Source organism: Struthio camelus, chromosome 9 (genome assembly GCF_040807025.1).
Source record: "Struthio camelus isolate bStrCam1 chromosome 9, bStrCam1.hap1, whole genome shotgun sequence".
In the NCBI taxonomy this organism is placed as follows: Eukaryota; Metazoa; Chordata; class Aves; order Struthioniformes; family Struthionidae; genus Struthio; species Struthio camelus.
In genome coordinates, this window is record NC_090950.1 from 28468327 (window position 1) to 28491970 (window position 23644).

Below are 23644 nucleotides of genomic sequence, written 5' to 3' on the forward strand. Positions count from 1 at the left end.
CATCATTTAACACATCATTTAGAGTACATCACAGTGAATCTCAGGCAACCTGACTATAATAATTCCCTACTGAAATTACCTCTGTTTTTAGCACTTTGACATGAAGAATAGAATATAATTCCTCTAAACATCGGGGTAATAAGTTCTGGTTCTTAGCATTGGGAAATGACAACTTATAGTGCAAGCCTGATTATTCTTTTTCAAGTGAGTTTTACAAAGTAAATCACTGTGTATGCGCTGATAACTCTTATCTCTGTGTATGAACAATGTACGGCCTGTTCATTTGTTTGTTTATTAAAATTCAGCTTGCTGGGCCACAGGTCTGCCCAGAGATACTCCTCTCTTCTCTGCCAGCCTATGCAGAAGAAATACAGGAGATGGCAGGATCACCAACCATTCGCTAAGATCTCCACGTGGTCAGGGTGGATGTATAACTTTCTTTTTATTACGACAACTGAATCTGGTGGCTCCTTTCATCTGATTTCCTTCATACATTGACTGTATCCATGCAGCCCCTCGTAGTTGTCCAGGTGCTGCAGACAGAACTGATTTTCCTTGGTGTATTTTTGGAAGGACTCTATGTCTTACTGAGAAAAGTAGAGAAATGCTTCCAAGACACAACTCCCCCTCTCCCCCCACTCTTCATATTGATTCTTATTGCAAATTATTGCCTTAAATAGTATTTTTAGTCAGGCAGAATTAACTGGAAGTATCCTTTGTTTCCTGTCCACGTGTTCAAGGTGACTATTTTATATCTTGTCTTGCTCTTGCTTCTCTCCTGCGTCAGCCGGCGCTATAAGGTGTAAAATGACAGAGCAATAATGCTTTGCAGCATGCTCTTTCCCTTTTGACCTAAATTTTCACTGTGACTTTGGAATCCGTGCCACTTTAGATATAAATCAATGCTTTTGGTTCAGTGTGTTCCTGTTCCAGTGCTTTTGGAAGGGTGTGAACCGTCACATATTTGTTTAGACTTGTGCCTTATAAAGTGCATGGCTGTGGTGACAAACTCTTTTGCTTTGTTTGTTTTACAGCATTATTAAATAGGTTGACACTGGCTAACACCAGCTGATGAGCTCAGCTATGAAATTACAATAACATGAGAAAAGAAACTGCAGAAGAGAAATCATAGTTCATGATGATGAGACAGGAAGGTAGAACCGTCACTGTCCGACAGCCTATGCTGCATTGCAGCGTGTAACAAAATCATCCGGCCACATGGTTTTAGGTAGCAGTGCCCATTGCAAGCAACAGGAGCTCTGTGCAAATATCTGTTTTACAACATGCTTGTCACAAAGCAACATGGGCCATATGTCAGGTAATGTTCTCTCTCTGACTGCTAAACAAACAGTTGAATTGTTCCCCTTCTCTCTACAGGCAATCAGTGTTTTACTGCTGCCCTCAATGAGATCAAGATTTGACTATGGAAGCGTTTTAAGGTGCTGCCCTGCACTTAAGAGCATTTGCCTCTGGTGACTTTACGCTGATTCCCTCTGTCTGTATGATCCTGGTTGTCTTCTTTGGTCAAACTCTGTGACATCTCCTCATATGTGCTCCTTTACATCCAGAGGTTACCAGACATATCCTTAGTAGTTTACTCTTATCTCTGCTGGCTGCTTTGAAATTTTAGGTACAGATATCTCAGAATGAAAACTTATCATAATTCAGGAACTCCAATTTTATATTACATATTTCTGAAATGCCCTTCATGTCTTGTCTCTTAAAAGTGTCATATTCCGCATCTCAGTTCTCTGCTTCCCCTTGAGAATTTAGCATCAAAATACTGCCTTCACTTTTGCACTTTTTGCCTTGTCTCTCTGTCCCACAACCCCTTTTCCAGGTGTCTCTCTTTCACGTCTATTCGTGGGCTTGTCCCTGGGACATAAGCTTTATGGGGAAAACAGAATTCCCTTTTCTGAAATGATGAGAGGTCCCACAGTTCTCAAGAAACCAAGTCCTCCTGTGGATATCTGTCCTACCTTAATGTCAGGAATGAGAAGTGCGTGCTTAGCTGAGCCCCAAAGCTGGCGTTACGCCTTAGTGTCATGCTCTTCCCACTACACAGCAAAAAATGAAGCTCACTTTATAGTTAATTGGCTGGTTTTCTCTTGAGTAGTACTCTGAAAAGATGCATCAACACGAATCTTTCCAAGAAAATTAGAATTATGGCATTTTAAAATGTTATTTGCAAGGCCAGGCTCCTAGAGAATAGGATGCTGGAACGTGTGGAGTCCACAGCCCTCGTTCTTGCTGGGTTTGCATCAGCCTCCCTCCGCCGGCTCCAGTGGAACAGCATCCATTAACATCATGGGAAAGTCCATTCCCACACCTGAATCTAGGAGGCCTCAAAGAAGCAGGGAGCAGATACAGCTTTAACTAACTACTGTCAGAGTACTTCTTTTTAGAAATGGTGTTGTAAATGAAAAGCTGACAAGAGCACTCTTCAGAACGTGGCAGGGTTTTACGGTATGTAAAAAATACAGTAAAAATCCCTCTAAACCAACAGCTATGCCTGAAATGCAGCGAAAACAGAGGAAAAGTCCGCTGGCGTGGGCTACATCTAGTACAATCTAGAGGGGGCCCTGGAGAGTGCCATAACCATAGGACTTCTGTGTGTTAGCAAAAATCCTTGTGGGTTCTCAGCACTGGGGCTCTGTGGGTCTACCCCTCAGCTGGCGACAACCTCGTAGCAGGAACCACGTTGTCCCTCCTTTACACAACGCCGCGGGTCGTGGAAATGGGCCTCCACCTTGCTTTGGGGACAGCTGGTCAGACCTGGGGGATGCAGAACTCCCGTCGCAGAAGGGCTCTTGAGGAGCTCACCGTGGGGTCTGCCCACTTCCCATTCCTGTCCTCTTGCCTGAGCATGGCCTTTCCTTTTATGTAACAAAAGCCACAGAAAGAAAATAATGGGCCGCAATTAGTCTTAAATAACTCCACTTATTAACTAAGCACAAACATACCAGGCCTGGGAGTCTGGCTCCTGTTTGGTGGTTTCTGAGATGCAAACACAGGACTGCCACGGGGGGCTCCTGCACTAACCTCTTCCTCTGCCTTGTGTGGTTGCCGTGGGGCCGGGCTGGCCGCAGCCCTGCAGGAGAAGCGGGGCTGGCCGCAGCGCCCCCCAAAGAAGCCCATTGTGTTTAAAGGGAGGAGCCGGCTGCCGCGTTTGGCACTTCCCCAGCTGTGCAAACAACCTCAGCCCTCCTTCCCCGCGTTCTGCCGGGAACGGGCCGAGGTTCTCGCTTGCAGGGAGCCCGAGGCTCCACGCGCGCGCTCTGGGGGCTCGGCCGTGAGGGCTTCACACGGCTCTGTGCAGAACATCAACAGCGAGATGTCGCTCTCGGAGCAGCGGTGCGGCGTCCTGGCGATTCTGTGCCCCTGTTAAACCCCTGAATAGCTAAATATACTTTTCCTAGTATATGACTTCATTGAGCCAGCAGCAAGATAGCATCTTGTCCTTTGTATTCGGGCTGGATGACATTTTCTTCTTTCTCATGAAACAGGCAGCACTGCCCCGTTACAGAAGGGCAGGGAACAGCGGGTTCGGTCTGTCTGCTGCTGCCCCTCGCTGTTTACCGAGATAAACTCCTGATAAGATGCTGGAGCAGGAAGCTGGACCGGTTCAGGGAAACTGGAGGTGATTTTGTTGTTTCAGTGCCCCAGTGCCTATTAGGCGCGATGTTTTGGAATACGGTTTGAAAAGGATTATTTTTGAGTACTAAATGTACTGTTTATGGAATGGCACTTAGCTTTGCTTTTCTTCACCGTGAGTTCTGGGTAAGTGGGGAAAAAAAATTAAGTCAATACTCATTTTTTGTTTATTTTAGTCATTATTAAATTTGAGCAAACACTTGGTTTTATGGATGTGTGTGAATACATACGTACAAACGTGTTGTGTTTATACTTACACACACACACACACACACACACACACACTTTTATATACATATATATAGGTATAAATATAGACTCCCACTATATTTAGTTTACTATTTAGTAGTTTGGAGTGCTTGAAAAAAGAAGCAGTAGGAAAGGAGTGCAATTACATATCGACACGATCTCCAAGCACAGAATGTGGAAAACGTTTGAGAAGGTCAGTGACGTGGTTTCAGCTGTGTCTTGTATCACAAGCTGATCTGCAAAGAGGCTAATTTCAAAAGCGCATCACTTTTGGTATTTGCAAGTTTTTCACTTGATGGTCTGGAGGTAGTAGAGGAGGCTCTGAAGCCAGTGCTGAGGCCTGTTGAGGTCTGCAGCACAGTCAGGTTTAACAGTTAACTTTCATAGGTAAATGAAGTCACTTCTTCAAATGTGGGACTAAGAATTAGGGAAAACTGATTCTATGCTCAACCCTCAAAACCCCTAATTTTGGAGGGTCAAATACCCACTGATTCTAACTCCAGGCTCTCAGAAAAGATGACATAGCTTGGCACACTATTTTTATAGGTATTGATAATATTAAATGAATGAAATTAAACAAACAAGATTATATCTGAAGCATAGTTTTACCCCAGAAAAGACAGTTCCACAAAATACCACGAAGCCTTAATTATTACCAAATTTACGTGAAAGGTTCATGGGTGTCATTCTGATGGAGTCACCACGAAAACTGAAAGGCAGCATTTAAGGAATGGTGCACATTGCTCGTTTAGGGGGAAGTCTTAAGCAGAATCCAGCCATTTGTGAGGTTTAAAGAGTTTGGTTCACTTATTTATTTTGGATTTTTGTGTTCACTTTCCTCCCCTTTTGTACTTCCTTGGACAAAATCCAAACAGTCAGAGTAACTACAGAAAAGCTGTTCTCACCACAGGGAAATAATGTATTATGCTAATTCCAATTAAAGGAAATTTCTTAAACTGCAAATATAGCCTTCAAGAGAGAAATGAAAAGTGTGGAAATTAACATTCCTGCCAGATTTCCAGCTCAATTCTGCATACTCAGGGGGTTTGGGTCAGGCTCAGATAAGCATCCAAAATTTTGGGATGTTTATCCAAACCTTATTTCTGAACCTTCTAAGTTCACTCCTGACTAATCATAATGGAGTTAGTGGTAGCAGGATATGAGCGTACAACATTTAGCTTAGAAATTGGCAGCTCCTCATCATTTCACAGCTAGAAGCCTTTGACCAAATATCAACTCTGCTAACCAAAACAAAATAAAATAATGCCTTTACTTGGTCTCCAGCCATACCACCTTGTGCTACAGCCCCGAAAGATCTTCCAAGCAGGGTTGGGCCAAGAGAGGCTTTGGCTGGGGGACCTCCTGGGAAAATATTGATGTTCCAGGAAGTATCTTTCATGATTCAGTAGGTGATATTTTCCCCAGGTCAGTATTGAACCAGCGTTAACGGTTACGTGTATGGAGCTGTTCTGCTGCATTAGCGTGAATTTCAGAGGACTGATGGGCCATTAAAGATCTTTTCTGACAGGCTCGGATGCTAACTCCATGTCCACCTGAAATGCTAATGTAATAACCAACCGCTTTCCCTGGTTTTCTGCACGGCCTCTGAGCTTCCAGCTGGAAATGGTATTCCTCGCTTCCCGCACTGGCTCCTTGCTTCAGCTCAGTGCTGTTTGCCTTTTCGGTGATGAAGGATGTGAGCTCCACGTAGAGTTTAATTTTGTAAAGTGTTTGGAGTTTTTTTCAATGAAAGGAGCAGAAGATTACTGAGGTTTGTGAGTTAGCTTAGGAAGAGGCATGTTTTTTTCTCTGTTTCTTCTCTTGCATCTTCCTCCTGAATTCAGCAGAAATAATTGTTTACCTTCCACCAGACCCTTTACACATCAGTACCACCCATATACAGCTGCGAAACAGTAGCAATTTGACAATTTAAACTGAGCACATGTTTCATCTAAAGTAGAAATCGGCAAGAGGCTAGCTTAAATGTAGCCACTCAGGTGCCAACTTTTTTTTCATTAGGCCAATAGATCAGGGAACTAACCACGTTTTAGGCTGTTGCATCTATCTCCCATCCCACCAACTCTTTTTTTTTTCTGGTTGCCTTCTCCCTCCAAAGGGAAATGAGTAGTTCTTCATATACAGCTATTTCCACTTCTTTCTGTTCTGAATATGGAGCCTCCATAAAGAATGAAATTTCTGATCATACTGGATGGTATCCACGCTTAGCTACTGTTTGATTTTGAAGCACGTATTCAGGTTAGAAAGTGGATCCTGTGTGTCTGTGCTATAGAAACAGCTTTGAGGCCACAGGAAAAGAGTTCCAGGAACCTTAATCGTCAACCTGCCGCAGCACTTGCACCAGGAGCATTTTGGTGTCCTGTGGAGCGGAAGTCTATGGAGGGTCACTGCCCAAAATATTTGGTAATTATCACTATAAATGTCATCGCAAGGTCTGTAACAATGAGACTGACGCTATTTGGAAGGAACTGAGAGACAATGTTAATTGACTGATGCTTACAGAAATAGTTCTTGTGGGCTGTAGTTGTAGCTGGTTTTGGTTTCAGAAAAAGCAGAAACAGCAAAAAGACTGTTGCCAAACAGTTGTGAATGTGACGGGCTTCTGTGTGTTCAGGGAGAAAAATCTGAAAATCGCGTAACATATGACTGTTGATAACTGCAAAAAGAACAAATGCTTTCCATCCCCAAACACTTTGTAGCCTCAGTGTTTCTAAAGCTCCTATCTAGACATTAAAAAGAAGACTTTTTTTTATTATCATTTCTGCCTTGGGCTCTGATCAGCAATGTTGTAATTTCATGTAGAAAAAACCAAGCAGAAGCGTATGGTTACTTACCCTTCCTTCTTGTTTCCTTTTACTCTAAGTTCTTGAAAGGTCATAAAATAGAGAAATAAAAAAGTCACTGATGTGTAGTTTTGTTAACTTTATCTTCTGAACATTAAACATTGTTTCAGATTTCTTACGGTACATAAAATGTTTTGCCTTGCTGTATCATGTATACGGAACTTCAAAAAGTAAATGAGACAGCTCAGTAAATGTAATGGATGTGTAATAACAGCTCTTTAGATCTCTTGTTTTTAGCATTGCATCTTTTTGTTTCTAAAGGTGCTTTTAACATGATATCTAAAGCTATTTATGAAGTCATTTATTTTTGCATGGTGATAGGCCTCACTTTGTAATTAGCACATGCTTTCTATCTTGCTCTAGCATGTGACCCCCTCCCGAAATGTTCTTTAATTTTCATTAACTCTTTTTATTTTCCTTCCCGAACGTATTAACCCTAATAACTTCCTTTGCAGACTACAGTATGCTGTAGCTCCCCTCAGCATCTCCTGCAAAACTGTTGCGAAATTGTTAGATTAGCAGCGAGTTCAGTGCTTTTTGCCAGACGTTTTGGACATCAAGAAGTTTTCCTGTTTGCCTTACATTCATTCATCACACGAATTTCAGCTGAAGTTTTAACCACTTTTGCTCCACATCCTGTTAGTGCAGGCGGCCGCGGGGTTTCGTAGGGTGGCTGCAGCGGGAACGCAGCGTACCCGGAGCAGGAGCAGCGGAGAGCTCGGCTTTGCTCCGTCCAGCTGGAACTGCAGGCAGAAGTAACGCTCCTAAAGCCCGGCTCAGTCCAACCGGTCGCTCTCTAGCACGTCCAGGCGCAATTCGTTCGGAGATAAACCGGTGGGAGCGCAGAATCAGGCACTTGGTTGCTACTAACGATCTCCAATCTGCCGTCATTTGCATATATGCAAGCCAGTGGAGGTAACAGGATTTCCCTGGTGCGCTTGCCAGCAGTAACAAGGGGCTGGTTTCCTCTAACATGTCAAGCAGGCCACTGTTAATCAGTCAGAATTAGGCTTTTTGTGCCAGCTGCCCTGCTTATTCCTCTGCTCCTGCCGCAGAGGCTGCAGCAGGGGCGGTCGTTGCGCGCAGCCCGGACCCCAAAAATTCTAAGGGTGAAGCAGAAGAAATTTAAAAACTCAGCGGGAAATGGCGGTGAAGTGCCTCTGAACCCTAGCAGTGGCAGCGGCATCGCGGCAGCCAGGAAGGAGGTTTATGGGCTGTATCCACGTGTATGAGCTCCCGTGGGAATTGTGTGGCGCTCCGTGCTGACCCGTGGGTTGCCCGCACGGCTCCTTGGGCCCTTCCCAAGCACGTGCCTGTCGAAACGCGCCTGCGGCGGGCGCAGGCGGCGGTGGCGGTAGCACCCTGCTCGGAAACGGGAGGCCTGGAGGCTCCAGGAAACTTGGAAGGGAAGGGGCAGAGAGGAGCTTGATAAATACGGTGATGTGAAACGGAAGCACTGCATTGAGATGAATCAAAATTATAAAATCGATAGGTATTGATCTGTATATAACATACAAATAACTGTGCCTGAAGAGGTGCCCAGATTTAACATGCTGATTATATAGCAGTCAGTGGAAATAACTTGAGATCTGAAGAGCCATTACGTTTTAGTAGTTCAGTGCTGCAGTCAAAGCTGATAATATCTTAGTCAAATCTCTCTCAAATTTTTCTTGCTTAAGGTTCTTGGTAACAAGTATATCTAATCTACAAGCCAAAACGCCAGAACAGATTTCTGGCTTAAAAAGTACTCTTGAGCCATCCAAAGTCGGAGTCCAAATGCTACAAGTTCTTCAAAATACACCCACCTTTCTTTTTAACCTCAGTTTGTTTTTACTACTGGCCTAAGCCATGCAAGCGGCGATCCCTGCTCTGCAGAGGTGCAGGAGGGCGCTGGGCTGCTGCCGGGAGCTGCAGTGCGTCGCCTGGGGCGGTGCAAGCGGGGGCCGCCGAACGGGCAGGGGGCTGTTTGGAAATCAGGGCAGCGATGCCTCTGTTATAGCCCATTTATACCTTATTCTTTTCTCACTGCCTTACACTGGTGGAGCGGTACCGTATCACAGGGATCTGTGATTTAGTGGAGTTTGGAGGTTTCTGGGCTGTCTTTGCTCCCGTCATTGACTTTCTCCCCTCTTTCCCAGTACTAGATGTATTAACAGAGGAAGGATGCTTTTGGCTGTCAAGGTGCCAATAGCTGTCATTATTATCACTTTCTTCAAAGACTGAGATTATCATAGTGTTCTTGTAGTGCACATTTTACCTGCCAAATCCAGGGTAAATACAAACCAAACAGATGCATAATGCATGTATCTGTATCCACGTGTATGAGCTCCCGTGGGAATTGTGTGGCGCTCCGCGCTGACCCGTGGGTTGCCCGCACGGCTCCTTGGGCCCTTCCCAAGCACGTGCCTGTCGAAACGCGCCTGTGGCGGGCGCAGGCGGCGGTGGCGGTAGCACCCTGCTCGGAAACGGGAGGCCTGGAGGCTCCAGGAAACTTGGAAGGGAAGGGGCAGAGAGGAGCTTCAGAACAGTTACTTGTCAAATCTGGGCGGGCTTAAACTTAAACTGCTTCAGAATTACCTCCCATCTTTGTAATATTCATATAATGTGATTCATAATGTTCATTTGTTATACCTGAGTAGATTTCTGGTTGTATAAAAGATATATTTTGGAATGAAAAACTCACACATCATAAATTATTCCAGCCAACTCAGCTGCTTCTTTCAGTGGAAGTAGTTCCTGGTCCACAATCCTCTAGATCTAAACCTATCGTCCTTTGTTGGCGACAAAATTCCTGAATTAATTTAGAGGGTTAAACAAGAATTAATTAGTTCTGAAGTGCTATGAGTATTCACAACTCCCACTTTCATTTTCTACAGCAGTGTTAAATATACTAGAGGCGCTAGGGAAACTTGTGGTGGTTCATATATATTGCGTCACTGGAGCTGACAGATAAATAATTTCCCTCGTTCAACGGACAACCGTTCTGAGCTCCTGTTCATGGTGTCTGGTAGGAGTTTCCATCTTATCTCTGAAGATGGCACAAATATTACCAAACATATGGAACACACGAGCATCTGGCACACCCTGCAATTAGGTTGGCTTTCTGGAGGTATCACTCTTTGGTGCGATGCAGGCTTTGTCACTACAGATATGCGACGGCAGGGCAGGCCGGCTCTCGTGGCCTCGCGAGCCACGTGCCCAAACCGTCCTCTGAGTCCAGCACCCGTCGCCCGTGCTGCTGCGTTTCTTGACCCTGGGATAAGCCACCTGCCTCTGCGCCAGCCAAGAGACCCTGCCTAACAGCCCAGCCCGGACGCAGACCAGCCTCCCTCTGCGCACGGTCAACAGTTTGGACCACTAATTCAGCTCCAAAGGTAGCCAGCCATCTGTTATTTCAGCTCTGTCTTTGGCATTTTGAGCACAAACTACCGGTGCTTCCCTGGTGAATGTGCACCACCCTCCCAGACACTATTCGCGCTATAAACACTTGAAAAGCCACCAGAGATGACGATCTTTCTCAGCTGATATCTTCTACTACAGCTCCCTTGACCTCCGTGAATCTCCTCTCTTTTAAACAGTAGAAGACAAGGGTTTTAAAAAGGGAAAGAAATTACCTTATGGGCCATATTTACTCTACTGGATACTAGTAGAAAGGCACCTATTCTTAATACATTTGCCTCATTTTGCTTATACGAACCCAGAATAAGACCCAAGCCTGTCTGGAGCCTGCAGTAAAGGGGCACGTGTCTATGCCCTGCTGTTTTGCCTGGTCACTTTGATAGCTTTACAAGAGGTCCGTGGTCCGGTTTTGGCGCTCCCGCTCTGCCTCGTGGGGCTTGCGATCGGTGTGACGTTCGGCATTTGCCGTATTGCTGGGTGGCTCCCAGCAACGCCGCTCGACATAAGGAGCTCCCTCCGCTTCACGTTTCTCCTGCAAAAGGAGAAGTCAGAGTTTTATGCATCCTCCCCAAAACTATTTCTATAGGAGAAGTTTTCATTTATGGTAGCAATCAGCGCAATGTGCTTATGTTTAAAGATCTGTTCCAAAGCATCAACTTTTCATTTCCAACGCGAAAATATTTTCCTAGCAAAAAAAAGGTGATAAAGTATAATTCCTGCTGCAGATCAGCCATACTAAAACACGCAGAACTGTTTTAACTGGCGGAGATCAAATAGGCTCCCACTATTTGCACATGAGAAGCTGTGAGCACTAGCGGACAGACAGTAGTTTCTGTTCATTATAGTCACAGGGAAGAAGTGAAAAGCAACTTCTCAGAGAATAAAAGTCATGGGAAAATATTGCACGAGGCTCACTCCCAGCCTGTCACAGATTTTCTCCATTTGCAAATCTCCATATTCCTTCTGTCAAAACCGAACAAAAACCTTTCCATCCAGCGCACTTTTTGTCTTGCCTGTGTCAATTGTAAGCCTTGCAGGGCAGAGACTCACGCTTATTAATTTTATACCCACACAGGATCCCAGTTTCAACTGGGGCCTCTAGGTGCTGCTGTAATACTAATAATGCTAATACTTGTAATTCTGCTAGTGGCAGATTTAGCCCAACATCTTACGCTTAAATAAGTTTTATAGAAAAGTGGTTATAAAACAGTCTCCATCCTCATTTAAATTCTGCGGGTCATTTTGCATCTGCAAAACTCGGTTTATGGATTGATATGCATCTCATATCTTGGGAAAGTTTTCCCTATGAATCTCGCACAAAATCTGCAGCATGACTTGTGTATTAAAGAAAAGCCACAGGAAACAATGCCTGAAGCGGAACCACTTACCTCCCTCCTCCTTTGCATGCGCACATGCCTAAATTCTTTTTTTCCCTTTGTTTTATCAGTAGGGTGCTAAATTACCAAGTTTGAAATTTCTTCAGCAAATAAGGGATGCATGCCAGAACGCAAGTGCCCTGAGGGACCTAAGTCTTAGGGGGAAAAGGCCCTTAATTTCCAAGTTTATAGGTAGGAGCATTTTCTTGAAGTTGGAAAATGTTCAACTCATTTATGGAAAAAGTCTGCCACAAAGATATGTCGATGTTCAGAGCCATTTTATTAATAACCTCTTGTGATCAACACACATTTTTCTGTCAGTAGAGCAGGTTTCTTTTGACACCTGTATCAGATATATTCTGCCAGAGATTTTACAGGTGAGCAAAACATCCTCGGTGCTCGTTAATGCATCCATCCGACAGGCAGGCAGGCAGAATTTGGACTGAGCCTTCCGAGCGGCGGTGCGCGATATCAAGCGAAATACTGTCTTCTTCTCACTCCCTCCTTGGTGGGGGAAAAGTTAAAACGCCTGTCTTCTCCGGCCGGGACTGAACGACCCCGGGTTTTGGTGGACGCCGCGTGTCTTTGGTGCTCCCTCTCCGCTGTGCTCTTCTGCTACCAGGAAGCTCTTTAGTGCAAATCAGGTAGCTCCCAGAGGAGGATTTTTCAAAATTAATCATGCGCCTTTATTCATGTGTGACTAATGTACGTGGAGAAGCATTTCAAATGTACACCCAAATCAGTTAGTTGTGCACGCACATGGCTAGTTAAGCATTTACTGGTCACGCGTTCGCTCGGGCAGCTAGTTTGCAGGCAGGAGTTGGGGGCACGCACGTAGCTCTGCCCGCCGACACTCAGGCATCCGATCCGCTGCAACGGCACCTGCGGTCCAAACGCTTTACAGCTTAATCCATGGGAGTTTGCCGGAGCGCAGGATAAGGATCGACCTTGTAAGCTCCTCCACGGGCTCCATAAATTAGCATTCCTGAATTCCACTCCTCGGACTTATCTACCGAGCACGACTCGAACCGTTGACAAGATTTTAACCTATTTATAGTTTCGTAACAAGCCGGTAACAAAGAGTTCTCCCCCCCCCCCATGTAAATAACACCTAACGCCTCTGCCCGAGCCCAACCGCTTAGCAAGCGCGCGGCGGGGCGGCTCTTCGGCCGGCCCTGAGCGAGCTCCCTCTGCGCTCGTGGGCAGGGTGGGCGCGGGCGGCGGGTGGCGCGGGTCCCCGCGCTGCAGCGCTCCGCTCCCCTCCCCGCCACGGCGCGTTCGCTCATCCGGAAGGACGCGAGCTCGTCGAGTGGCGCGGTTTATCTGACCATCCCATTCCAGTGATGTCACGTGCCGTCGGACTTGATGCCCACGCAGCTCAGGCGTCAGACGAGGCCGCTCCACCGTCGCAGTGGGTTTCACGGGAAACGCGGGCGGAAGGAAAGCGTCACGCCGCCTCTTTCAGGCAGTTTTTCCTTCCGCGCGCCAGGGGCCGGTCCCGCGGGCGCGTCTGCGCGGCGGCCGGGCGGCCCACCTCGCTGAGCCTCCGTTAGAGCCATCCACACATGTACGTTTAAAATTTTAAAATGAGCATCTGACTTTTTATTGGGTGAGAAATTGCTTCTTACCCTTATAAAGGCCACAGGTGTTTATGTCCACTCTTGTACGCCTAGTTAAAACTCTGGCTACAACAGGAACGCTTTGAAAATAGCCAGTCATTCCTCAGGCTGGTCACTGAAAAAGCACGTCCCGCTGCGGGTCACGTCAATTTTCGTAGCGTACGTTCTGTCCATTAACCTTTCCCTCTGAGCCTGGCAATTTCACCTGTTTGTTATTTTCTTTCCCGGTTTCCATCATTTCGTTTCACAGATCCCGTTGCCAGGCTTCGGGGTAGTGCTGAGACCCAAACGAGCCCCCCCAAACGAGCGACTCCGCGGTGCGACCACAGGGCTTGCTGTCGTGCAGCCGTTCGCACGGCGCGCCTACGGACGCCACAGCCGGCTCGGAGCCCGGAAAAGGGCTTTCGAAGCAGACCCTAAAACTCTTCGGCAAATTAAAGAACATGAAAATTAAAAAATTGGAGGAAGTAAAGGGTTAATGGATCCCCATTGTTTTCTTATACACGTACCTGGTATAAAGGAAGTCTGCAAAATCCTTTGGCTGTGCTTTCTACGAGCTGGGTACGGTGCCCTCTCGGTGGGGCTCCCTGGACAGCTTTAGGGTCCTCAGAGCATTTTTGAGAGTCGTTTCGAATTTTAGAGCAGCTTCTGCAAAAAGTCATGGCTCCAGCCAGAGGAGCAGTGACCAGATGAGGTGGGAGCCGCTTGCCCCTCCGCGCAGGGCCCCACCGCTCAATCTGCGGACAGGAAATGGTGGCAACCAGAGGTAGGCACAAACTTCGGAATAGGTTTGTTCAGTTGTGTTTCAGCAAGTATGAACGAGAGAGCGCTAAAAAATTAAAAAGCATCTTTTTCTGGTCACGTTGGTAGATTTGGGAGGGCCACGCTCTGCTCGGGGAGCAGCGTAAGGGCTTCTACTCTTAGGTGCTTACTGGAAGAAAGAGCCCTTCCCGGCTGCCCAGCACGCGGGGAGAGGTGCAGAGCAAGGGCATCGAGGATGGAGCTTCCCAGATTCTCCAGAATTTTGGCTTTCTTTCAAAATACGAGAAAGGTAAAGTACAGGAAAATACCCACAGCTTTTGGGTGGATGGGAGGCCAGCGCTCACATCAGTCAGTCAGTGCGTTAAACTGCTCCATCTATAGCAAGTGCTAAAATGAGCTAGCTAACGTGGTTTTTTAAAATTAGCTTTTATCTTAGTAGGCACGGGCGCCAAACTCCCCTGGCTGCAGACCGTCTCGCTCTGCGCGTTCAGTAACAGCGAGCGCGAGAAGGGCCTGGGCTGGATTCGGAGGTTTCCAGGCTCTTCTGTAATGGAAGTAATGAGCACCACGCACAAAAACAGCAGCAGGCCTCGGCATCCAGAGCCAGAGCACGCTCTTTGGCAGGGAAACCTGGGGGAAGATTTGGAGGAGGAAAACCAGGAGATTTCTACCTTTGGGCTCCCCGCTTCGTTTCCGTGTGCGAGGCGCGTGCTCACCGGAGGGGGCTGGATGAGCAGCATCGCACCAGCGTTTCGTTTGCGGGTTGGCTGCGAGGGGCACGGGCCGTTTGTGACTTTACAAAACGTGCTCGGGTCCTCTTTGCCGGTGTTTGCCTTGCTGCGTCTCTGGACGTCAGCGCAGCCCTGGAAGCGCCCCTCTGGGGAGCGCCCCGGGAGCCTCTGCTCCGCAGGGCCGCTTTCCCCACGAGCGGCGCCCAGATGCTGCGGTCAGGTCGAACGTGCTTTCCGGGAGGAAAGGAGAAGGCACTTGCGACGCGGTTTCCAACCTTTCCTCCCACTTTTCTCCCCAAGGCATGAGCAAGTTCACCCGCTCCTCCGCTCAGCCAGGCAGGCAGCAGTCTGTCCTCTCTTTACACCTTCCTTACTGACCGAGAGGGTAAAACCCCTGCGATCGGCCATTTTCAGCGCGAACGGGTGGCGCGCGGCAATGCCCCCTTGACGGGAGCCTCGGGCATCAGCGTTCACCCCAAAAGATTCAGGACGAAACGCCGGCAGCAAGCCTCGGGGCCTGCCAGAAAACTCTTTCTCATCAGTCAGCCCCTGGCCAGGAAATTTCCCCTCATCAATCAGTGGCGACTGCACGCAACACCTGCAGAGAGGCCGCCGCGCGCCGGGACAGCAGACACTAACCAGCCCAACAAGATGGAGCCGGCGGATCGACACGTTCGTACACAGAAGTCCCCCGACCCGGCGGTAGCGCCCACCCAGATGTGCGGCAAAGGAGCGAGCGTGCGTGCGTGCGCGCGGGAGGGCCGGCTCGGCCGGCGGGGTTGGCTGGGAGCTCGCTCGCGCCCGCGCCGCGCCGGCGGGAACCGCAGCAGAGGCCAGCCTCAAGGTGCAAAAGTAGGCGAAAGTGCTGGCGTAGGGAAATTCTGCGTTTTGTGCCGGGTTTTGTGCTCTCTCTAGTCCACTTCTGCAGTTATCTTTTTTGGCGGTTACCTTGGAAAAGAGCACGGGAGCAAAGCGCGACTGGGGGAGTCCTGGGAGCGGGGGGAGTCGCCAAGGGTGCCGGGGGGTCTGCCTCGCACCCCACGGAAACGAGGCAAGGTGAAACAAACCCCCGGCGGGGCAGAGATACAAACGATGTCCATTTTAAGCTGCTCCAAGAGGGGAAGAAAGGCGGTGGAGTCAGAGCGTCAAGCTCAGATTTGGGAGCGAGGGAACTCGTTGTTTTGGAGAGCGGATTTTGAGGAGAGAAAAAGTGGAGCGCTTCTGCTGAGTAATCAGATAGTTGTTAAAGCCCTGCCAGGATCGCGGCGGCCGCAGCGGGCTCGGCGGGGCGGCGGTGCCCGCGGGCGGCCCCGGCCCCGGCGCGCCTCCCGCACACGCGGGTTGGTTTGTCCTGGCGTGGGGTTCAGGCCGCGGGGGGGGCGGCTGCGCGCTCCGGCCGCGGGCGAAGGAGGCCGCCGGGCGCCGGGCGGAGCTCCTGGGGCTCCGCTTCTTTTCTTTTTTTTTTCCTTTTCTTTTTTTTTTTTTTTTGGTGGGCCGCGATATGTTTCGTGTTTGTTGGGTTTTTTGTGTTTGTTCGTTTTCTCTTTACTTTACATTGCATTTTTCCCCCCGGAGGCAAACGGTTATTCCCCGGGGGGGGGCCGCTTTCTAACTACTCCTGACCGCCTCAGAGCGCTCCGCCGGGCCGGCCCCGACGCGCCGCCCAAAGCGGGCAGCCGCCCGCGGCGCCGCGCAGCCCCCGAGCGCGGGGGCCCGCGCAGCCTCCGCGGCGGTGCCCCGGCGGCGCGGAGTGCTAATCCCCCGCCGTGCCGCACCCGGGGGGAGGAAATCCACCCTCCGGCAGCCCCGGCAGAGCCAGACTGACCCTAGCAAATGAAAATAATCAAAAGTAATTAGAAGCGTGCTGGACTACTCCTCGGAGATCTGTGTGAGAGAATAAACATGCCGGAGCCCTCCGAGCCACTGCAAAGGCCCATGTCTGAGCTGTTAGGTGCCCTGACCTTGTCCACATAAAGACGTGATTTATGAAGTGCAGGGCACAGCAGCAGGGCTTCTGTCTTCTCCAGAAGAACCAAATTACTGAGGTGGAGATTAACATGCTTTCAGTTGGGCCCATTTCCAGACCAAGGGAAATTTTTTATTTACATTTTTTTACCTTTAATTTCCTCCTCCTCTCCCTCTGCCTCGCTCGAAGGCGGCCTTTGGGCTGGGAGGGACGAGGCGGGCAGCCGCCGGCGCCCCGCGAAGGGCCGCGGGCCGCTCCAGCGTGGGCCACCGCGATCGCGGCAGGGGTAGGAGTGATCCGGCTCTTCCCCTGTAACAACAAGCAGTGTTTGTGTTTTTGCTTTATTTTATTGGGGAAAAAAAGTCGATGTGTGCAACACGGTGTGTGTGGGGGGGGAGAATTAGCATGCAGAAATGGTGACAACCTTCCTTTCCGGCTTGTCACTGTTGTCGTGGGTCTGTCCTGCAGTGGCTGGATAGGTTGGAGGGCCGTTGCTTTCTGTGGGCTTTGCTGTGCTTTTCCTTTCCCCCACGCCGTTTGATGTACTCGGCTAGTATTTTAAACGATTACCACAGTGTTAGTCAGGATGCTCAGTGTTGTGTTTAGTCACCTTGAGAAATATAACACTAAACCCCACTTAAAAATGTGGTTATGAAGTGGCTCGGTCTATAAATGTAAGGATAATATTAAGCTTAATATGAACATTTACGGTATTTAAAAAAAAAATCGCCAGCTTTTTCAGTATTGTCCTCTGCAGAGTGTTTGTCCACAGGAAGCCCATTAAAAGTGGACAGTGCAGTTATTTCATCTGGCTTTGGCTGAACTGCTTTGCTGAGCTTTAATGATGTGCTGGAATGCACGATGCCCATAGGGTCTCCATTATGAGAACTTTTACTTCTGGGACGACCATGAAGTTAAAGGCTTAAAAGAGGCATCAGTTTACAGCCTGGTGGGAATTACTAGCAGACTTGAGTACTAACTCCTTACTGCCTCCACTAATATAGCGACTTATTTTAAATAAACAATTGCGAAAGGGACCCTGTGGAAATAGCTGGGCCTCTGGAAGCGCCTACCAAACCTTCCGAGTGGAAGGGGCCGCAGATGCGTTTCAAAGAATTAAAAATAATAGGGATATACGGCGAAAGCGCCCTTCCCGCAGCGGCGGCAGCGGGCGCAGCTCCGCGTGCCCCGGCCTGCCGCCCGCCGGTCGGCCGGCTGCCGGCGGAGCCGCTCTGCCCCGGCCGCCGAGGAGCGCGGAGCCGCGGGGCGCGCAGCGCGCTCCGCAGCGCGGCCGCGTCCCGCGGCGGCGGCGGCCGGCCGTGCCCCGGCGGCGGGCGCCACCTGGCGGGCGCGGCCGGGCGGGCGGCGGCGGCGCCCCGCTCGCCGAGCCCCGGTGCCGGCCGGGCCCGCAGCCGGTACCGGGAGGCCCCTTTTGTTTATCCACCGGCGTTTCCTCCTTTTGTGGCGGTGCCGGGGGGGGGGGGGGGCCGGGGAAGGAGGGGGGGGGCCGGCTCCCTATCGGAGCCTCTGATCAGGCCTATGGGCTCGAGCAATCAGTTTCCCAGATTACTTGTATTTAATACACAATGCATCATAAAACAAATCCCTCATCCTGACAGGAAGAAAATAGAACAGCTCATAGCTCGAGCCGGTCCAATTTATGGCTAAATTAAAAAAAAAAAAGGAGAGAGAGAGAGAGAGAGAGAGAGAGAGAGAAAGAGAGAGAGAAAGGCTCCCACAATGGGCAAGCGGAGGGAGGGCAGGAAATCAATGGTCCAGCAAACCGGGCGGGCTGCGCGGTTCTCAGGCCCGGGCTCTATGGGAATCTCCCACCAGGTTTTTTGAGGTTGTTGACAAAGGATTTTTTTCCTGTCCTACCTAACACAACTGTGTGCGGGTTTTTTTTTTTTTCTTCTCCCTTCTCTCTCCCCTCCCCGTCTCGAACAATAGCCATTATCTGAAATAACAGTTCAATGTCACAGATAACAGGCCGCTGAGACGAATTAATCATCATCTCTTGTCACTCCGCTCCTCGCCCTCCCCCTGCCCTCCTTCCCTGGCCCCCTCCCCGGCCCCCCGGTAAAGAGAAATCGACTTTTAGGCTGAGAAATATATTTGCACTTAAAGAAAAAAAAAAAGTGGGTGGCACTTCTGGAACGCGCAGCGAGAGATAAAGTTCAGCCTTCTTTTTCTGCCCGCTTCCCCCAAATAGATATTTATTTATATACAGCCGTAGTTAACCTGGACGCTGCCAAACTTTGCCGCCTGGGCCGGGCAGCGGGCGGCACCGCGTCGCCGCGGTCCCCGGCGGCGGTTGCGCGGGGCCGGCAGAGCCGCGGAGCCCCCGGCGGCCGCGGCCGCGGGTGGGAGTGGGCTCCCGGGTCATTAATTCCCCGCCGCGTGGCCCCGTGCCTCGCCGTCAGAAGTAGCCCAGCCTCCCGCCGGCTCCATTCATGAGATTCGTTACCAAATAAATAAAGAAAAATCGTTTAGGAAGCGGCTGCAGATGGGATGATTGTTCCGCTATCGAGAACGGGGTCTTGGGGAAACTCGCCGGGAGAGGCAGCGCTCAAAAAGGCTGCCTTTCATTAAAAACAGTAGTAGCAATAATAATAATAATAATAATAATAATAATAATAATAATAATAATTGCGAGCCGGGCCGCCCCGGCTGCTGAGGAGGCGGAAAGCGGGCGCTGCGCGCCGCCGCGGCGAGGGCGTCGGGGCTCCGCGCTGCGCGGGCGGCCGCCGCCGGGGCGAGGCTGGGGGCGAGGCCGTCGCGGCGCTGCGCTCCCGGCCGCGGCTCCGCGGCGGGACGGCGGCGGCCCGCGGGGGCCCGTTGCAGCGCCCCGGCTCCGCGGCGAGGGGCGGGCGGGCGGCGATGGGGCCGGGGCCGCGCCGCCGCCTGCCGCTGCGCCCCCGCGGCGGGGCGGCCGCTGCGCGACCTCGCCGTGACCCCCGGCCGCGGGGCCGCTGTCGCTTTAAGCGCGCCGTGAGCGCCGCCGCCGCCGCCGCCCGGGGCCGGGGCCGGGGGGGGGGGGGGGGAGCCGCCGGCGCTGCGCGGGCGGCGGGGCAGCCCCGCTTTAAAGAGACAGTGCCCGAAACGGGAACCCCGGGCGGCGGCGGCGGGCGGCTCCGACGGGGTGGGCGGGGAGCGGAGGGGGGGCCGGGCCGGGCCGGGCCGCGCTCCCCGGGGGAGAAGCGCCGCGGGCAGGCTCCGCCGAGGGGCTGCGGGAGGGGGCAGCTCCCACCCCTCCCTCCCTGCCTGCCTCCCTCCCTCCGCGCCTCCCTCCCTCCCTCCGCCGGCGCGCACACTTTCTGCCATCCCCGGCGAGAAGTGAAAGAAGTTTGTTTTGTTGTGCGGTGTGTCCTTTCTTTTTTTTTCTTTTTTTTTTTTTTCTTCCCTTAAAGAGGGATTTTTTTTTTTTTCCTCCCCCCCTTTCTCCCGATAACTTTCTTTGCACACACACGCGCGCACACACACGCCAAGGCAGCCGATAAGACCAGGAGGGGCCGAAAGGGGAAGGTGATGGCGAGCCGGGGGAAGCCCGCCGAGCGCGGCGGCCGCCGCTGAGCCCTCCGGGCCGAGCCGCCCCCCCCTCCCCAACGCCCCCCCCCCCCCCCCCGCCCGGCGCCCCGGGCCGAGCAGCGCCCTCCCGACAAATGGTGGAGCGCAGCGCGCCCGCGCAGCGCCCGCCGCAGCCCCGCCGCCCCGGACACCGACGGCCGCGGCCTCCGCCAGCCTCCTGCGCCCGGGTTTGACGCCAAGATGTTGCTCGCCGCCGCCTGAAGGATATTTTTCCCTTCCTCCTCTCTCTCTCTCTCTCTCTCCCCCCCCCCCCGCCCCTTCCCTGCCCCCGCAGGCTCCCGGCGACACAAGGTAAGAGCAGCGAGCCCGGCGGCGCCGCCGTCCCCCCCCCCCCTCCCCGGGGGCGCCCCCCGGCACCCCCCGCTGCCCGGCGCGACGGGGCGGCCGCCGCGGCCCTGCCCCGCCGCGGCCCCCCGGGGTGGTGGTGGTTGGGGGGCGGGGGGGACGGGGGACGAGCCCCCCCCCAGCCTCCGGGGCCCGGCGGATTTGGGGGGTGAAAGGGAAGATGAGCCCCCCCACCGCCGGCCGGGCGGAGAGAGGCGGCGGGAGCGCGGCGCCTCGAGGGGAAGGTGCTCGCGGCGCCCGAGCGTCCCGCCGCCGCGGAGCCTCGCGCGGGGCCGGCCCGGGGCTGCGCGGCTCGGCGCGGCTCGGCTCGGCTCGGCTGCTCGTTTGTTTGTTTGTTTGTTTCCGCCGCTTCCCCCCCCCTTCCCCCCTCCGCGCTGTCGGAGGGAGCGAGGCAGGGAAGCAGGAGAGGAAGAAATCCCGTTTTCCTGTGGCAGCCCCGGGCGGGCACCACACGCTCCCGCGCGGCGCGGAGCGGAGCGCTCGGCTGCGGCCGGATCCTGCCCGCCCGGCCCGGCCCGGCTCGGGAGGCCGGAGCGCACCGGGCCGGACCGGGGCAGCGGCGGGCGGGCGGCGCCCCGCGCCGCGCTACCTGCGCGCCCCCCGCCGCCGCCCCCGGCAGCGCCGCTCTCCGCCGGCCCCGTTTAATTAATGAACGCGAGCGGGCTTCGGCGATATTGTTCGCCCCGGATAGGAAACTTCCTTGGGTTTTCATTAACTAAATGATATACAATACCGGGATTCCTGGCCATTCAGCTCGGAGGCCAAAAGTGCTCTCGGGCTTGACGTGAATACAAATGTTTTTCACCGGGGAAACAATCTCCCTCGCTCTTTTCTCTTCGTGTTGTGTATGTGTGCGAGCCCCCCCCCCCCTTTTTTAATACAAGAGGGGAGCTTGCTTTCGGTGCAGGATGTGCCCGCCAGCAGAAGTTAGCAATGTGGCGTTAGCGTTAAGTATTCCCTGGGACACCGCTGAGAGTTTAGGACAGGCCAGTCCGAAAGCTCGCGAATAAATAATGATATTCAGTCAGATGTAATGATTAGCAATTTGTCATAATATTAGAAGGGAACATCCTTTCTACCTTGTCCGCAAGCAGTCTCATTATATTTGTTTATTGTCTGCGTAATTGGAACCATTTATTGGTATGTCTTGAATACTGCCATGTTTTGCATGAGTGTTTACATTGTTTTTTTATTTATTTTCTTTCGTTTGGCATAGGGAGTTCTATTATTTGCTTCAATTAAGGGGAGTGATTTGAGTGTTACACGGAAGGGCTGCTTGGGAAGCGTAATATTAAAACAAGATAAATAACTCTGAGCCAAACTTTGGTTGGTAGGCAGAGTAACAAGTATGAAAAGGCTAACTGGGAGCTGCAAACAACGTAAATTCTGAAACAAACCAGAAACCTCGCATGAGGACACCACCACCTATTTTAGTAATTTTTGCTATACTCCCTGACAGAATCACATTTAATTAAATCATAATTTTAAATGTAAATAGTCACTGATGAATGCCAGGAAAATCAGATTCTTCGTAAATTAACATAGTGTTTGTTAGCAGTAATTAGACAACATCTTGATTATGTGTAAGCATTTGTCAAGACCTTTTCCAGTAAATTTACTGTCCTTTTATTGATATGCATATAATTCTGTATATAATCCTTTAAAAAAAATCTCACCAGAAAAGCATATTTGTGAGTAAACCTGCATGTATTATTATCCATTGGTTTAGCTGAAAACCTGTGATTTATCATTTAATTAGCATGCCCAGATAGGAGTGGAAAGACTTACTCTTTCATATTCTTCTTTTTAGATCTTGGATGAGTTTTGCAATGTGAAGTTCTGCATAGATGCCAGTCAACCAGATGTAGGAAACTGGCTCAAATATATCAAGTTTGCTGGATGCTACAATCAGCACAACCTTGTTGCATGTCAGATAAGTGATCAGGTATGTGGCGTTCACTTTCTGGACTTACTTTTTAAGGAACTCTAAGGTGTCAATGGAGAAAAAAAATAACAGCAATTCACAACAGATTTTGGCCTGTTTGCTATTATGGCAAAAGATAAGGCACAGATGTGAAATGCAGAGTAGAGTAATTTTGACTATGGGCTGCAGATAATACGAATTTTCTGTTTTTCCACGGTGTAGTCTGATTCATAAGCAGTCCCTTTTTTTTTTTTTATCTTATACCTGATAAAAACTGGGACGACTTTCTCAGCTATGCCAAGCCAGTATTTTCTGGTTTTGAGTTAGTAACAATTTCTGGTTCCTGTTCCAATCCACTTGGATTGCTAAATTAAACCATTGAGTTAATCAAGAACTATAATGTGAAATTAATGCAGAGAATGGGGGTGAAGATGCAAAGCTGATAATCCTACAAATATAGCTGGGTGTATAGGGCTTTGGATTTGAACGTACACGTGCATGAACGTTATTATGCCTTCTCATACCCTTCACGAGAACTCGTAATACTTCTGTGCTGAACTAGAATCTTTAGTGGTTTTCTTTTCCTTTTCTTTTATTGCACTTAAAAAATCCACTCCTTGTTAGGCTCAAACATTATTTGTCCTTGTGTGTTGTAAAAAAAAAAAAAAAAAACAAAAACCTGGGATAGGCAGAGAAACAACACAGTGAAGCATTGTGTTTTCAGTTATGCTGATGAGTTATTAGGTGCTTCTTAAAGCAAGGTTTGCTTGAGTTCGCAAATAATACATGCCGTTATGAAATGTTTTAGTGAGTGAAGTTAGGTTAAGAAAGCTCTACTTCTTTAAAGTAAAATGTCCAAAATAGCAAAGGAACAACTGATTGCGAATTCTTGTTTCAAATTTCAACTTTGATACCAGCAGTATAACATTTGATTCTTCTAACCACTGTGCTTCGTTTTCACCACTTAATTAACTGCATCAGGTAAATGTTAAAGATTATCTTTAGCTGATTTAATTGCCTTGACAGCCCTGAAGGAAGAATCACAACCAGACACAAAGCTTCAATTAGAAATCATTCTTTCCAATCAAATTCCTTACATATAGGAAATGAGTGTGGGACAGTCTGCTATTTCCAGCAGCATTATAGAATTACATATTTAGCTCATATGAG

The 23644-nt window shown here is 50.4% G+C and overlaps 1 protein-coding gene across 10 annotated transcripts in view; it reads left to right on the top strand.

Annotated features, from left to right (window-relative positions):
- Window positions 1–23644, top strand: part of MECOM (MDS1 and EVI1 complex locus) — a 377863-nt gene that overhangs the window by 301320 nt on the left and 52899 nt on the right. For 7 of the 10 annotated variants that reach the window (XM_068954368.1, XM_068954365.1, XM_068954367.1 and 4 more), the window contains one exon: window positions 22361–22495. In XM_068954368.1, the coding sequence (XP_068810469.1) occupies window positions 22361–22495 (135 nt within the window). Of the gene's footprint in view, window positions 1–20277; window positions 20497–21884; window positions 21984–22360; window positions 22496–23644 lie in introns of those variants that run through there. The other 3 variants (XM_068954369.1, XM_068954372.1, XM_068954373.1) reach the window with 3 other exon arrangements.